The sequence below is a fragment of the Musca vetustissima genome, unplaced genomic scaffold (genome assembly GCF_032173495.1).
Source record: "Musca vetustissima isolate MV318-11 ecotype Yass unplaced genomic scaffold, APGP_CSIRO_Mvet_v1 utg45329, whole genome shotgun sequence".
Lineage (NCBI taxonomy): Eukaryota > Metazoa > Arthropoda > Insecta > Diptera > Muscidae > Musca > Musca vetustissima.
The window spans coordinates 81644-100228 of NW_026874773.1; the positions used below are offsets into that span (position 1 = coordinate 81644).

The 18585-nt window shown below is 33.3% G+C and overlaps 1 protein-coding gene across 1 annotated transcript; it reads right to left on the reverse strand.

Moving 5' to 3' along the window:
• Positions 1–6562: 6562 nt before the first annotated feature.
• On the reverse strand, positions 6563–18212 carry LOC133336599 (pickpocket protein 28-like). Its single transcript, XM_061544884.1, has 8 exons — positions 18085–18212; positions 10653–10853; positions 10467–10584; positions 10144–10292; positions 7763–7887; positions 7608–7696; positions 6949–7537; positions 6563–6747 (listed from the first exon to the last, which is right to left on the reverse strand). Exons 1-8 carry the CDS (start codon positions 18210–18212, stop codon positions 6563–6565), a joined length of 1584 nt encoding a protein of 527 aa, XP_061400868.1.
• Between the last annotated feature and the right edge of the window lie 373 nt (positions 18213–18585).

An 18585-nucleotide genomic window follows, 5' to 3' on the forward strand; every position in this document is an offset into this window, starting at 1 on the left:
ATAACTGAAGTATTTATATGTAGTTATGTCGTAATGACTCCTTTGATTGATTTAGGTCAATTGAATTAATTCATTAACGTTTAGCGTATTTTCGTATTTAGTTGTGTTATTAAAAGGCCAAAATAGGACTGAATTGGCAATATAATGGTCTTTCGTATTTATATTTATAGATTTTTAAGAACATTGGTATATTTGTTAAAACACTTGTCCTCGATATTCAAGATATTATTAGTCATGTACATATACAGCATGATTAGATTATAAATGAAGAGTTGCAGCGTTGGTTATAAAAAAGGAACTACCTTAGATATTAGGGCCTAGGAATTTAAAGCATATCAGTAAGCGCTATAAATAAGAACGGCTTACATCCAAAAACGATAATACATAATATATTTATGACGTCAGAAGTCATTTCTGAATGCACCAAACAAAAAACAGCAAAATTATTTTTTTTTTTACCGGGAAAAAGTAATAGATTTCTTTTCCCCCAAACAATACAATTGACCTTCATAAATGGCCTTTTATTGGCAACGTGCCCAAACTCCCCAAAAAAACCGAATAAACATGTAATTTTATTTTGACCAAAAATATATACGGATTTTTGCACATAATCGTCCTCCTAGTCGTAACCCCGTACTAAATAATGTAAGCTACCGTTATATGGAAGATATGCCTGAACATATTCATGTTATCCTGTTGGCCAATTCTGGCCGTTTCTGGTCAATTGCTATCTTCAAACGGCCCAGTTGTTGACAGCAGAGATCATATAAAAGCAACTCATAATAAATAATCCACTTCCAGTCCCACCAAATCCATAGTTGAACCTTCCTTGCCGTTAGTCCTCATTCGGCCACTGTTTGAGGTGCTCCACCGCTCTTTAACCACGATCGTTTTCGCACAGGGTTATCGTATGTGATCCATTTTCATATGCAGTCACCATCCGTTTAAGAAATGTGTATATCTCATTCCGTTTGGCCATGGCTTCGTAGATGGAAATTTGATCCATCTGTTAATTGGTGTGGCACCCAAACATACAGCTTCTTTTTGAATCCAGCTTTGTGTAAATGGTTTAAAACAGTTTTATGTTAGATTTTTTGCTCCTGGGCGATGTTACGACTGCCGGTCAACTTCGATCATTTCTCCGATTTGATCGACATTTTCGACGACCGGCCTAATGGATTTCTTTTTCCCCAACCTAATATTTTTTCCGATTTTTTTACCCTTCACCACACTGTGGTACAGGGTATTATGTCTTTGTGCATATGTTTGTAACAGGTAAAAGGAATCGAGATAGACCCATAGTTCCTTTTGAGAATATGCATAGAATCACTTTCTGAGTCAATTTACGCATGTCCGTCTGTCCGTCCGTCTGTCCATGTATTTTTGTGAACAAAATACAGGTCGCATTTATGATGCGATTTGAATGAAATTTGGCACAGTTCACTTGTTTGGCCCAAGGACGAACCCTATTGAAATTGGGAAAAATCGGTTCAGATTTAGATATAGCTTCCATATATAGTTTCGTCCGATTTAATGTAAACGGTCCCTATATATCTTTCGATTTGCAAGAAATTTGGCACAGAGTAATGAATTAGGTCTAGAATGATGTCTGCCAAGTTTCGTGAAAATCGGTCAAGATTTAGATATAGCTCCCATGGTTTCGTCCGATTTCATGTAAATAGTGCCCCATAGTCCCTATATATCTTTCGATTTGCACGAAATTTGGCATAACGTACTGAATTAAGCTTCGAGTGGTGTCTGCCAAGTTTCATAAAAATCGGAACAGATTTAGATATAGCTCCCATATATAGTTTCGTCCGATTTCATGTAAATGGTGCACCAAAGTCGCTATATATTTTTCAATTTGCACGAAATTTGGTACAGCCTAATCATTTAGGTCTAGAATGATGTGTGTAAAATTTGATGAAAATCGGTCAAAGATATATATATATATATATAGCTCCCATATATAGTTTCGTCCGATTTCATGTAAATGGTGCACCAAAGTCGCTATATATCTTTCGATTTGCACGAAATTGGGCATAACGTACTGAATTGAGTCTAGAATGATGTCTACGAAGTTTCGAGAAAATCGGTCCAGATTTAGATATAGCTCCCATATATAGTTTTGTCCGATTTCATGTAAATGGTGCACCAAAATCCCTATATATATTTCGATTTGCACGAAATTCGGCATAACGTACTGAGTTGAGCCTAGAGTGATGTCTGCCAAGTTTTGAGAAAATCGGTCCAGATTTATATATAGCTCCCATATATAGTTTCGTCCGATTTTATGTAAATGGTGCGCCAAAGTCCCTATATATCGATTTGCACGAAATTTGGCATATCGTAATGAATCACGTCTAGAATGATGTGTGTTAAGTTTACTGAAAATCGGCCCAGATGTAGATATAGCTCCCATATATAATTTTGTCCGATTTAATGTAAATGTTGCACCAAAGTCCCTATATATATTTCGATTTGCACGACATTTGGTATTGCGTAATGAATAAGGTCTAGAATTATGTGTGTTAAGTTTCGTGAAAATCGGTTCAGATTTAGATATAGCTCCTATATATTTTTTCTTCCGAGTCTGTGTAAATTGTGCACTAAACCCCCAAAGTTTGTCTGATTTCCACACAATTGGTACAATGAACTGTAGTTACTATAATACATTTCCTTTACATTGCTTTATATAATTTTGTCCCATTGTAAGAAGCAACCCTATATCTGACCAAATGAAAACTTTAGTGTAGGTTACAGAATGACATGTTTATGGATCCATTTTCATGGTAATGGTCCTTCAAAAATTCGACGTCTGTTATGATTCATCTGTTGAATATACCCAAAGTGGTGAAGGGTATCATATAGTCGGCCCCGTCCGACTTTACTGCTTTCCTTACTGGTTTTTTTACTGAAGCAGCAAAATGCCACACTTGGTATCCGATTAAAAATTGGTATAGTCGATCCTGATCAATTTAGAATCCCTTTTGCAAAATTTGGTCCAGATCGGTTCATATGGATTTATATACAGCGTCGGCAAAAATAGTAGAAAAAAGCAAGTTTAAATTTATTTTTTATTTATTTGTTTTTTCTTTTTTTTTTTTTTGAAAAGAAAGGCGGATTTTTATAATTATCACTTCAATTTGAAGATATATTTAAGTCAGGGTTAGCCAACAATACATATGCAAACTGCTATGATTGTGTTGGACACACGCATAGATCCGTTGGGAGAGTAATTTTCGCTCTCTCGGTACAGATCGTATATGTTTATGCATTACCAAGCATACGACATGTTCGATGGCGAGAATAATGTTGAGTTCCAACACTGAACTGTGATTGTATTGGTAGTCTCCCAAACCTTCACCACACTGTGGTAGAGGGTATTATGTCTTTGTGCATATGTTTGTAACAGGCAAAAATAATCGAGATAGACCTATGGTTCCTTTTGAGAATATGCATAGAATCGCTTTATGAGTCGATTTATGCATGTCCGTCCGTCCGTCTGTCTGGTCGTCCATGTATTTTTGTTAACAATGTACAGGTCGCATTTATGATCCGATTTGGATAAAATTTGGCACAGGTCACTTAATTGGCCCAAGGACGAACCCTATTGAAATTGGGAAAAATCGGTTCAGATTTAGATATAGCGCCCATATATTTTTTCGTCCGATTTAAGGTAAATGGTGCACCAATGTCCCTGTATATCTTTCGTTTTGCACGACATTTGGCATAGCGTAATGTCTTAGGTCTAAAATGACGTGTGTTAAGTTTCCTGAAAATCGGTTCAGATTTAGATATAGCTCCTATATATATCTTCGTCCGATTTAAGGTAAATCGTGTACCAATGTCCCTATATATCTTTCGATTTGCACGAAATTTGGCATAGCGTAATGAGTTAGTTCTAGAATGATGTGTGTTATGTTTCGTGAAAATCGGTCCAGATTTAGATATAGCTCCCATATATATTTTCGTCCCGTTTAAGGTAAATGTCGTACCAAAGTCCCCTAATATCTTTCGATATGCACGAAATTTGGCACAGCGTAATGAATTGCAGAATGACATGTTTATAGATCCAATTTAATTTCACTGGTCCTTTAAAAATGCGACGTCTCTTAGGATTCATCAGGTGAAAATATCCAAAGTGGTGAAGGATATCATACAGTCGGCTCCGTCCGACTTTACTAATTTCTTTACTGGTTTTTAAATTAAAATTTTAAGTTTTTTATGAGTCCATATGAATATAACTTTTTTAACATATATATATATATGTTTCGCGGATAAAAAATATTTCACATGTATGCACCAACAATTTTTAATCACATAAATTTTTGTGTTCTCATAATTACAATCCTAATCAGCATATATTAAAAATCTTTAATCATTAAATATCTTCTTTAAATTGAGTTTTACAAAATTTTACAGCTTTTACGGCTCAGTATATCATGATGAGGCGTTGCCAAGTTTAAATGATTTTATTTTTGTGTGCTTCAAGGTGTTGTGAATTCCTTTACCATTTTATTCAACTACATGACTTCAAAAATTAATTTTTTGCCTCAAATACAAATATTGATATCCGAAAATACCGATACTAAGCAAAGCGCCAACCATCGCTTCCACGTCGAAGTGCAGATACAATCACCTCCTCCGAGATCCGTTTGCAATGCACCTAACCTAACCCTATCCGAAACGATACTCGTTTACCAACATACCCAACGAGTGAAAAATTTACTTCATCGCTGTAGAAAATTTTGTTCGAAAATTGACGACTTTATATAGATGTAGGTGTAGATATAGATAATTAAGCCATAATGTGCCGTAAGACAGTCCTAATTCTTGAGAACGACGAGGAATCGACACATTCGGGTCTTCGGTAAAATTTGCACATATAGCAGCGATATTTTCAGCGAAACTATGATATACAGGCCATACAATATTGGTAACCGTTCCAATCTCTTCAAATTACTTCATAGTTCCGAGATAGTTAAACAATCCATGCTCTTCAAAGCCAGAAAAAATTGGTTTAACAACATAGAAATAACCCGGATAACCCGTTATATGCAACATTTTGTGTCAATTGGAAACAAGTGGCGTGTCTTGTATGCTCAATTTACATTAAATCTAAAGAAATTATATACACATAGGATAAAAAAGTAAAATCTGTCCTTCGTTAAATATGTGAAGATGATTGACAGCCCGTTTCGGTAAGACGATCGAATGGGGTTTTCTCGCTTTTATTCGCACTTAATTTACCAACTACTGAACGTATTTGATCATATACCTTGAAAAAACTGGGACAAGTGTAGAGTTTACATAACTAAGCGAGATGTTACTGCTACACCTAATAAAAATTGAATTTTACAATTCTGTGATGAAATTTACTGCATCACAACATGCTAAAAACCACTGAGCGGAGCAGTAAAATCAGACGGGGCCGACCATATGATATCCTACACAACTACCATAAAAACCTATCTTTCTGCGCTTCTATATTCTGAGCGTGAGCAATATTTCGCGCAATATTTCTCTTGACCGATTGTATTTCTTTCTAAACCTGGCATATCAAAATCTTTTTTTTTCGAAGTTAATAAAAGAAATAAATAATTTTTATATGAACTATAACACTTTATTTAACATGCTTCGTGATATCCGATGTGGGCCAAATATGCATCATTTTGTTCTATAATTTGTTGCCATTTTAAAGGTAACTTCATAATGCCTCTTTCATAGAAGTCTTTATTTTCAAAACCAAACCAATTTTTTTATCATTAAGAGATTTTGCAATGCAAGATACACTAAATCTTCCCAACCAAGCTCCCGAAGTTTCTGGCGAGTAACTGTAAATGTGTGTGGCCTAGCGTTGTCTTAGTGGAACACGACACCACTCCTGTTGGCCAATTCTGGCCGTTTTGGGTCAGTTGGCATCTTCAAACGGTCCAGTTGCGACTGTAAAGATCAGAATTTAGCGTTTGGCCATTTGGAATATATAATCCCTATAATCCCCTTCCAGTCCTACCAAATGTATAGCAGAACCTTCCTAGTCGTTAGTCCTGGTTTGCCCACCATTTGAGTTGCTCCACCGCGCAGGGTTATCGTTTGTAAACCATACAATAAAAATGTATGTACACCATACAAAAGAAATAGAAATTAAAGTCATTTTTACGACATATAATAAATTGTTGCTCCCTACGATTTGTACACCCTCCACGAAAAAATGGAGGATGTATTCGCAAAGTTTTTATTGATCACCTAAAGTTTAAAATAAAAGTCATACAATAGTTATTAAACAATTTATTTTTCAACACGCAAAAATTACATTAATTTGTGAAATATGCAACAAAAACCAAGTTCAAATGTGATTTTATTTTTTAATTTCCGTTGTTTTAGTTTGATATTTTTTCATATCGTCCATATTCCAGACCATGACACGGTTGTTAATTGGTTTGCGGGGTTTTATCAAATAACGCGGGTGACCTTTATCCAATGGAGTGTCCTTTAATGAAATCAAATATAATTAGTACAACATAAAATTTAAATCCATATTATAAATGGACAATATTATTTAATTGTCGAAGCTTACTAGGTTCTCTTTAGAATTTATTTCTTTCTCGTCCTCTTCAGTTAGTTTTTCTGGCTGCCGTGGCGGATTTATATCGAAAAATATTTTCAGAAATCCAAAATAGAAAACTTCACCGACACATATAACACTGAAGCCAACCATTAAACTCATAATGCCACCAGTTTGAGCTATATTGAAAATAAAATTATATAGATATGTTTTAAATATTATAAATTCCTTAAAATCCCAAAGAAAGCATTTATTCATGATGAACCCAAAAAAATATCATTCTCAATCTGTGCGCCTTAGTTATAAAGGAAAATAATTCACTAGATGTTGAGGACATTATAATTGAATGAGCCAATCATATTTCCAAATTTTTTACTCACACAAAAACTCCGTTAACCCCGTGTACGGTGCCTTCGTATAACCACGAATATTATTGGTTTTATAGAAAAATGTCACAATGGCCAAATTGTTTTTCATATCTTCCAGGGTGCGATTGTGAAAAAATTTATCCGGTAAATGATAGAAATCATGTTGCGTAAACAGCGAAGAAAACATATCTGGCGAATGGGTTATTTCATGACATCCCGATAAACAGTCACTTTTACATTTATCCACATTTGAAACGGACATTAACAATTCTCCCCGTCCAACACATTCCATATACTTGAGAGAGCAGGTCGTTACATTCGGCCGAATAATTGGTAAATAGTATGGTAAACATCCACACATCGCATATAACATTTCAGCATCACATTCCTGTATACAATTGTGACGTGTATAGTAATGAAAAAATTTCAAAACTTTTTCATCGCTGAAATAGCACTGTCTATTCTTTGGCGATACTTGACGCAGTGTTGGCGCAGCTTCAGTTATTTTCGTTTGAATTCGAACACGAGTTTGTCTACCAATCGCTATGGGCAATCCATACTCTTTGATGTAGGGCGTATCGACAGGATTGTAGAGCATCATCTAGTTTGCGATACAGGAAATTAATCAAGGTTATTATGATAGGAAGGTGGGATGTGTATCATGTATATACCTTAAAACCAGCACCATTTGTCGATGAGCAATAATAATTATTTATGTCAGCATTGAGCACCAGTCTCAAGCCTTTCGATGATCCAGGACCTTTTAGTTGAATAGGTATTATAAATTATATTACTGTGTATTTTTTATTTAAATAAATTGTTTTACCTGGTGTTTTCCTGGGAAAAAATCTTTTGGGTAAGAAATCTTTTCCGTAGCCCTCCTCGAATGTCCATTTAACAGGCAATGTAGTTCGACCGTTTGAGTTAGTAAAATCTCGTATAAATCGGAATCTGATTAAATATATAAAACATTTATTGTAAAATAAAGGAAGTTATATGCTAGAAGGTATATGGAATAACTTTTCATTCAAGAACGTTTTTTTGTGTATTTAAATATAAATTACATATAAATTTTTCGGTATATATACACTAAAATTCTGAAATTGGGTTTATATTTAGTACCATGAAGTTACACCACGCCAAATCGTGTTTTTCGATTAAAAAATACAATCCCATTAGATTTTTTAATGTGTTTGCATAAACGTACTACCATGTGTTGTGTTGCTTACATTGATTTGCAAAACAAAAAGAACAAAGTTTCAGTCGGTATTTCCGAAAGATGCAAGAGAATAGTTAGTTTTTCAAAAATATTTTTATTTTTCAATATAATCTCCTAAAACTTCAAAAAAAAAAACATAGTCCAACGCTTTTCTAGCAATTCTATCCCTTGATTAAAATAGTTTTTTAGATGTGAGAACAAGTAAAAGTCACTACTCTTACTTTAATTCTCTTATGCGCTGATGAGTTGTCATGACGAAAAATAATTTTTTTTGTGTAGTAAGCCAGGACGTGTTTCTCGAATTTGTACATTTTATTGAACCAAAAAGTTGCAATAGTACTCTGAATTTATTGTTTTACACTTTTGCAGATACTCAATCAATAAAATACCTTTGAGGTCGCAAAAAACACGTTGCCATGACCTTACCAGCCGATTGAATTGTTTTTGTCTTCTTTAGAGTACTTCCTCCAGCTTCAGTCCATTGTTTGGATTGTGATTTTGTCTCTGGAGTATAGTGGTGGATCCATGTTTCATCAAAAGTTATGAAACGACGCTTATTTCGCTTAAAACGATCAAAACAAGCTGGAGAAATGTACATTCATCCTAAACAAAATTTAACATGTGTTCATAACAGAGATGGAAGTTTCCAAAATACTTAACTTTCTTCTGTTTATACCGAACTTTCCGAACTGTCATCGTATATGGAATTGAAATATTAACGCTAATTTAGTTGAAAAACGAGCCCAAAATGACCGAATATGGATATCCGTTATCAGAAAAAATTGATAATTTAATAATTACATTCATATTTATTTTTTTTTTATATATTGTCCATGAACCTCACTTAGATATGAGTATAACATTTCATTGTGAGTTTACTCCAGTTAAGCATTTCATTGTGATTTTATTTCATACACTGCATTGCTATTATAAAATTCGCATATGTATTTTCCAAATTATTTTTATATAAATACAATATATAATATGTCAAGCAAGTGTTGATACGATCAGCATGACCTATCGAGTGTGATGATTGTTCTACTTTTGATTTAACATCCGAACATGGATGTCAATAAAACAACGAGGTAAGACATAAAAAAAGAACAAAATGTAAATAGGAAACATAAAACTACAGAGAGTTTCTGTGTGTTTCTGACAAGAAACCAGTATTTAAAGTTTTATGTATTTCATTCATAAAATGCAGAAAGTTTTATGAATTTCATTCACAAAATGCAGAAATTCGGACAATGGCAACACATTCATATAATTTATGAATTGTTATCTTTTTTGTGTATGCGGGTTACCGTACGAAGTTAACCCATATTGGTAAATTTTGGTAAGAAGATGTGTCTCAAATGAAAACTCAACATACAAAATTATAGCCAATTTGATTGAAAAGCGTGTTCAAACTCCACAAAAAGACAAATAATGAAGAGTACCGTTATGTGGGGGTAATCGTAAAAAGTGGATCTATATCGATATTTTTTGGTAGGGATATTTGCTACCCAATGGGAGCTCAAAGTAACAAATTACAGTCAATATCGTTTAAAATGTCGAAAATACAGAATATTTGAGACTGCCGTTATATAAGGCCTATACCAAACCGTGGACCGTTATAACCCATTTGTAGTGCCAAACATCCAAGGAGTAATAACAATCTATGTGCAAATTTGCAAAGCTCTATCATAAATATAGCGTGCTCTATTGTGATTTCAACAGACAGACGGACATGTGTAAATCGGCATAGAATTTTATTCTGATCGGGAATCGGGAATATATATACTTGATGGGGTCTCCCTTGAATATTTCGAGGTGTTTGCAAATGGAATGACAAATTTAATATACAATCTACATTTTGGAGGAGGATAGGTAGAAAAGCGAAAATCGAACATAAACATATTAAAAATTTTAAAATAACTAATTTTGATCCCTTGGTGATGACTTTAGATGTCTTTTATGGTTTAATATTTATAACTATTATGACTTACTCCTTTTTGAATAGATAATATGGATGTAATTGATTGAAAACACAACAAAGACCTTCATCCAGCAGAACTTCGCGAAACAAATCAGTGCACGTTTCTTCAATATCGCCAAATTTACAATAAACTATCATTTCTTCACATGACTGGGCATTCTAAAAGTGAATGTATAAATTCAAATTATTTTAAAAAAATATTAAAAATCCACTTTTGGAACCATGAAATATTAGGCTTAGAATAACATTTCCTACAGATCCAACTACTACTAATGCCTTATATTATTTTCCATGGCTCCAAAGTAATCTAAAAATGTGTTTCCAAATATTTACTTCAACAATAAAAGTAGATAGCAAATCCGATTTAGAACGTTTGGTAAAATTATGAAATTTTGTATAATTATATTTTTGAAAGCATATCTTCTGCGAATAGGCATATTCGGGTGAATTCCTGAAAAATATAAATACATTACTTGAAGTATGTTATTCTTAAATACGTTATCCATTATCTTAACTTACACTGAAAATTTTTCAACATTGCTACGTTGAATTTGATTCATATTACAAATGGTAACCGTCGGAAAGGGTAGACTTGATATTGGTGTTGGTTTCGAACTTAAACTGATGATAACTGGGGTGTTTTGCCATTTATTGAGAAAATAAATTGCCATGTAAAGGCCACAAATAAAACAAATCAGAAATGATAGCAAATAGTACATTCTGAAATGAGGTGATAATTTAGCGGATTCACACTTTAATTCATTCAATTTTGTTGTTTGGCGTAATACCTCTCCCAAATACTACGTTCCGAATCGGCAACATATTTTAAGCCATTCAGGGCCGTCTCCAGTAGAAATCGTTTTAAATTAATTCTCAAATACATGTGAATTGGTAATTTTTCAATATATTTTCTTTCATTATGATTCACTTTGAAATTGCGACCCGATATCATTTGACTTGAAACTGATGTTAATCAAACGACTTAATTTATTGTATAACTGATATCCTTTAGTTCAGATGCCATTTTATTTGAAAACATTTATTGTTATAGTTAAGGATCCTAATTATTATAAGTAAATGATAATGGATATAAATTAATGAACATTTACAAAAAAAATTATATATATTTAATTACAATCTAAACGATTGATACTTTAATTATATATGTAACATGAAGAATTGTCACGTGAATTGTCCATTTAGGCAGACCAATTCAATTTAATAAATTGATTTAGACTCAACATAATTATATGCCTTTTTAAGAGGACGTTTTGGTTATAACAATTAACAAGGCATTGTAGGTTGATGAAGATTTCATGGATGGCCCGTCATTAAATTTCAAACTAGACGAACTAGAGACAATTAATGAAAAAAGGAAAGATAAATAATTCGGCTGGGGTTAATTCGAGGCAAAATAAAACACGATATGAAAATATATCTTCAGTCTAGATAGACTATGCTAATGACAGCACACGAATCCTAAAATATTATATAATAATTCAAATATTATATGAATAGTGTTGGGAAATGTTGTCAATGTCCAGATTTCAGCATTTTATGAATGCAATTAAACACTGGTTTCTTGTTAGAGACAGAGAGAAAAAACAACTATGTTGGGTTTTCTATGGTACATAAGCTTTCTGTAGTTTTGAAGTTGCTCGTTACAACACTTGCATGTCATATTATATCTGGTATTTATATTGAAATAATTTCAAAATAGTAATCGCTTTGTATTCGAACAATATACAAAATATTTACATTTCATAATGTAGCTGTCACGTATTTGTAAGAAAGTTAAAAAGCAATAAGGCATTGGTTTTTATTCTATGTGAGGTACATGGACAATATGAATGGAATTATGAAAATATTAATTCTGCGTCATTCATTGTTTTAAATTCGGTTGGGCTTGTTATTCGTATGAACACTTGTTTGATGTATTGTATTTAGAATTTACATCGAAATAATTTGGAAAATACATATGCGAATTTTGTAACACCAAAGCAGATGTCGATAAGAGTACCTGATATAAAGAAACAATGGAATGCAAAACTAGTCACAACCGAGTGAGTGGAAAGTTGATGCTTGTTTGCAAAAGAAACAGAGGAGGGAAGAGGAGGAGAACGATACCAAAAAAAAATAGCCGAACAAGGAGTGATTGTTGTGGTGATGTTGTTGTTTTTTTCTTGGGAGGAATACGTTTGTTTTTGCCAAAAGAGAGAGAGAAAAGCGCAAATTGTTGTAAAGTATAGCGAATTAGGAAACTAGTTGGGATAGTAATATATTGGATTTCCCATGTTTATATGAATTCAAATTGCCTCAAGGAGGTCATATACATATGTTGACGAACCTTTAGTGTAGGATGGCTAGAATGATGAAACCAAAGTTCAATCACCGAAATGTGCGGTCAAATGTGTAGGTTCTGCACACTGTTGACGCCATTACATCAGGGATACTTGCTACAATGTGCGGTGCCGTTAATAAGGAATACAATCTAGGAATTAAGCTCCATTTACACGAAGCAATTCGTCAGAAACGCATATAATTGTGGAAAATCTAATTGTAACTTGGCCCCCGCCGACCCTTTTTTCCTAAAACTGAAGACGCTGATAAAAAGGAAGCGTTTTGCTCAATGAATACAAACTATATATATTATCCGCAGATGGTTGTACCGATAGATTTCTCGTAAAGTATCGATCAAAAAATTTCAGATTTATGCTTGTTGGAAGGGTGACATTTCTCCGTCAAAAAATATTTTGCTGTCTTTTGTTTGGTGCATTCAGTTGTGACTTACAAGATGTTAAAAATGGAACAACAAAGAGAAACGTTGGGAACTTGGTTGGGAAGTTTTAATGCATCCGCCATACAGCGATTATCATATTTTTCTTGCATTGCGAAATTTCTTTATTTATAAAGGCTTGTGAAAATCGACTACTGGGTTTTTTTTTTGCAAATAGAGAGCAGGATTTCTATGAAAGAGGCATTATGAAGTTACTTTAATATAACAACAATTCATACAACAAAACCGTACATATTTGGCCCAAATCCGACATTCCAAATCATGTTAAAAAAGGTCCTACAATTCATATAAAAATAATGGTTAAATTTTCTTTTCAAAAAGTATGAAAAATCTCCGAACAAACTATTTACAAAATACAATGGTCCCGAAAAAATTGAAGTATTTCGGAAGTCCACCTCGTGTTGGTGCAAAGTATCGATAATACAGTGAACGAACTAGGGCACACAAAAAATTGTATCATTTAAGAGCTTTACATTATACCATAGATAATACCAGGTCGACGTACTACGTTTATGCCTTCAACACGTTTAACAAATATAGACATCAACTTCATTCCAAAAAATCTCTATATATATAAAAATTACGTGTATGTTCGTGATCGCTAACCTCAAAAACTACTGCACCGATTAGGACCAAATTGTATATACATGCTCTATGGGGCGTGAGGAGTGTTTCTGTGAAGTTTGAAGTTCATCCGAAAGATGTCGCAATATTTAGTATTTTTGGGCGTGATAAGTGTTTCTGTTTAATTTTAAGTTCGTCCGACAGATGGCGCGATATATAGTTTCTTTGTGTTTTGCCCGATTAGAGATTGAGTGCTTAATCGACGTGTGCCGTCGTAAAGTATTCCGACACCGATTCATACATAACCTGTTTTCGTGAAAAGCGCGTAAAATTATTTTTTTTTACAAAAATTATGAAAGTGATTTGAATCCCTTTTTTCAGTTATCTGTAATTGAAGTGGGAAGGTTTTTATGAATAAAAATTTTGAGAAAAAACGCATCTTTAAGGAACGGGGCCGATTTATGATACTATACCGACAATTTACAGTTTCTATACCCTACATGAAATACCGAATTAAAGGCAATTTATAGGGTATTTGTTACTACTTTCAAATTACCTAAAATCGGACTATGCCAAAATATGGGCCGAAGATAAAGCCAATTTGCCTACGTTATAAAACCAACCCATGGCACAGATCCACATGATATCTGAATCGTTGTCTGAAACTTGAACGTCTTCTAAATAGGAAACGAAACCAGCTTTATTTGTGATAAAATGTCAATACATATACATACGTTGTTATGTCCATGAAAAATATTCAATACCTATACAATTTAGCTAGCTATGGAAGATATTATTGAAAATTTTCTTATATTCGGAAAGTATATATGGGCAATATTGCCAATTTTTTAATATTCCATTTTCAAAAACTAAGCTTTTTTGTTTTTGTGGCACATCAATGATTTTTGGTACACATATAGAGAAAAATTTGCTGACTCCGAAACCGTTCGCGATCAAATTTTTGGTCGATGCGCGCAAAAGTTATCGAGGTTTTAATTTTGGGCATAAGAAAAAAATCTTAAAATTACGCCGTTTATTATATTGACCTAAACGTTGATATATATCTTCCTCCGTAAAATAACAATGTGAATATATTATAATAATCGCGAAAAAGTTGCACATCTTCGCGAAATATGAGAAAAATAATAAAAATATAGGAGACTACGTCAATATTTTCACTATATTTATGACATACACACACCTAAAAATTAATTTTAAAATATCTACATAATCTAAACACCATGGTAAATCAAATTATATCAAAATCACACGAGTCCGTGTAGCGGTTTCTAAAACAAAGCGACAACAAACCAAGATATTGAGGAAAAATATTTGTTTTTGGTTCGAAAAAATAATGTCATCATATTTATTTTTTACCGAATTTTACCCGAATTTCGCCAAAAAATTTACATATATAATAATCACTTTTTGTGTACAAGCATACGCCTTGCGGATTATATCAAGACCCTTCCGATAAATCTTAAGGTTCTAACAATAGGAATAAATCTTAAAATAAAATAATATTATGAAATATACATTTTAAATTGCGTCTAAATCGCGTAATTCTCAAAATCATTTGATGCGCATGCAGTTTCCAAGAAGTACTGAAGTTTATCTTCCAATCCATATATATTTTCATATATATTAATTTCATTTGACGGCTAAGATGTGCCACACGTTGCATTGAAGTACCCAAAAAATCGTAAAACACGAATAATTTCCGAAAACTTCATACGCCATTAACGCGCATCCGATTTCGGTGTGCACCCTAAAAAAATACATCGATCTATACCGATTTCAATGTGGTCCATTAAGAACCATGGATGTGCCACACTATTTTTGAGATAAATTGGGTACATCTCTCTTTCGGTACATCTCTCTTTCGGCTGAATTTTTTAAAGTTCTCATTTCGAAAAAGATCAAAATCTGTATGAGGTCATTTATTGAAGCGGAAATGATCCACAGAAAACCCAAATAAATCCGCGATATTTTCAAAAACATTTTTGGCAAATTCTAGTAGATGTAGATGGATTTTCACGAAGAAGATTTTATATCATCCGAAACGTAAAAAACGTTATTGATCGCGGGTACCCATATCATTCAGTTGACAGATCTAAAAATTTGGCCTGAAAAATAGGTTTTTTAGAAATTTGATCGCACAAAATTTTCACCATCGGATGAGTATTACTCTGAAGCTGTGCATACTACATACACAAAACACATATCAAATTACGCAGATTCGCGACTACAATAATCTTATAATCGATTTTTAGAAATTCCTGTTTGCGTATTAAAACTAGAAGTTAAATTAAAAAAACACTCAAAATCGAGCTTCAAAATGTCAGCATCATTTAAAGGTAGATGCAGTTAAAATTTTGAAAAATGATACATAAGGGGCGTAGTCCCCATTTTGTTGGCTTCTAGTTTTACTTTGAGACGAAGACCGTGAAATGAGTGGATTAATCACAAATCGATAGAGAACATATAAAAACTGGTTCGCCTCAACCTGTTTTTACACATTTTTTTACATTAAAGTAGACACAGCTTCCACCAAAATAAAGTTTGGAGGTCAATAACATGAGCAGTTTGCAACGACATATCAATTAACCCAAAACTATTCCCTTTTATTCATATACTTCAGTAACTCCCGAGTTATAAAGGGGTGAACCTCCGCTTCAGCTATGTTAAAAAATTGGCAATATTGCCCATATATACATTCGAATCCTACATGGAGACGATTGCGCATTAGATACTCTATGTGTCTAATTTATATGTACCTTTATTGTTCCTCAAATATATTTTTAATTTGAGACACATTTTTGTAAGATTGTTTTTAATTGCAGTGGGAAAAGTTGAGAAAAACATAAAAAAGTCGAAGATTGGAGTAATCAAGTGTTGTGTTACTTACACCTTTTATAACTCAAGAACTTCTGCACCAATTATGATTCAAAGGACTTATGAATCTTATGTGATCAAAATAGGAAAAGTAATTACGCTAAATTATCTTTTGAGATAAGAGTAGTTAGATGACCTTCTCCTGAAAAATGTTTGGTGAAATAAGTTTGATCAATTGACAAACTGAAATACCACACATGCTGACATAATTTAATATTTTACAATAACAATATTCGTTATGAGGAAAATATTATGCATGTGAACATTTGACGTACTTTTTGGTAAATAGTTTCTGAAATATATTTTCCATGAATTCGTTAATTTTTACCAACTCTATATTGATGCAATTCTGATAAGGCAAAACGTTTGCCGGGTCTGCTAGTATATGGAAAATTACAAAATTCTTTTAAAATGCCATAAAATAAAATTTGAAAAATTTTTTTGCGACCACATTCATGATTTTTGGTACATAGGTTTACAAAATCATGCAATTCGTGTATTAGTTGAAATCGGTTGATGCGCATGCGGTTTTCGTATAAACCGAATCAATGTCTTTCAATAATTATGAATTTTTCGATGTTTAATTTAGCGGTCAAAGTGTGCCGGTTGATGCACTTTACTATGCAAAAACCCTAAAAATGGCTAAAAATCGCGCAACGTGCATACGATTTTTATGCGCATCCGATTTCAGTAATCTCCTATGAAAATCCACAAAAGGACACCTATTTTAAAAGGATCGGTTAAGAACCGCCGATGTGCCTCCACAATCGTTTTTGGACAAAATGCGCATATTATTCGCGAATCGATATATTTTTGACCTATTTCCACACAGATTCGCGAATATGATAACACAAGCATCAATGTATGTAAAATCAATTCGAGGAAAAATGCGATTATATACGCGAATTTGTCAAAATAAGTTTTTGCAGTTTTTCCCACATTCAAGGTACCTATATCCGCCGTTTTATTGGGCGGAATTGAACATGGATGGCCTCATTAGATCCGGCACGTAAATAAACTAAAATCACGCGGGATTCCACGGAATTTGAATGGACTTTCTTAATTTTAGACTTAAAAAATATGTTTTTTATAAAAATTTACGCAACAAATTTTCGTCTTTGGAACCCAATTGCAAAGAAGCTACGGTGATCATGAGATATACACTAAACGAAGCAAAATCACGAGTTCTATTATCCTATAATTAGTTTATTCCATTATCTGGATGCGCATCATAATTATAAGAAAAATTCAAAAAACACGGAAAATCCGGCTTCAAAATGTCAGCATCCATTTTGGGTGGATCCATTGATTATATCGAAAAATCATACATTAGAATCATATTTTCCATGGGGTATTCTGCAACTTAGTCACTGATCACATGTGCGTGCGTCGTGTAGTTTAGCCACAAATCAGGAACGAACACAAAAAACTAGTTGGCTTCAACACATTTTCACCCATTTTTTTACATTACCACCATCACAGCTTCCACGCAACTTATTATTTATTACCAATATTTTAAGATTTTGACAAGAACACTTCATTTTATAGAAATGAATTTAAATTATATGCAATATGTTCCTATTTCGCGAGTTATAACCTTGCAAACTTCAGCTTCAAGGAATTTAATAGATTTTTGTAATTTCCCATATATATAAGTAAACACAACTTTCTATTACGCTTATGTAAATGACTTACCTTTGTTTGAATAAGAAAAATGGATGTATTTGATTGAAGACACAGCACAGGCCTTCATCCAATAAAACTTCACGGAACAAATCAGTGCAGCTTTCTTCAACATCGCCGAATTTACAATAAACTATCATTTCCGCACATGATTGGGCGTTCTAAAATTATACAACAAAATGGTATTTACATAAGTATTTCGACTTCGGAGCCAAGATTTCACATCGATACTTGCATATCGTCAGCTAAAATGCAAAAAGGCGTAACTATCAAAAAATTGAACATTGACTTTTTGAATGAATATTGTGAATGTCAACAAACTACATGTGTTGACAAAGTTTTACACCTCTGCGGTCAAAAAAGCCGTCAGCCATTTGTTGCTTTGTAATTAATATTAATTTTCGACATTGGGCGTCCCATTCCGAAAATGGGAATAAGATGTGAGGGCTATGCAAGGAGACTATGCAAGGCGCCAACCATCGCTCCCATATAAAACTCCTGCCTTTTTATAGG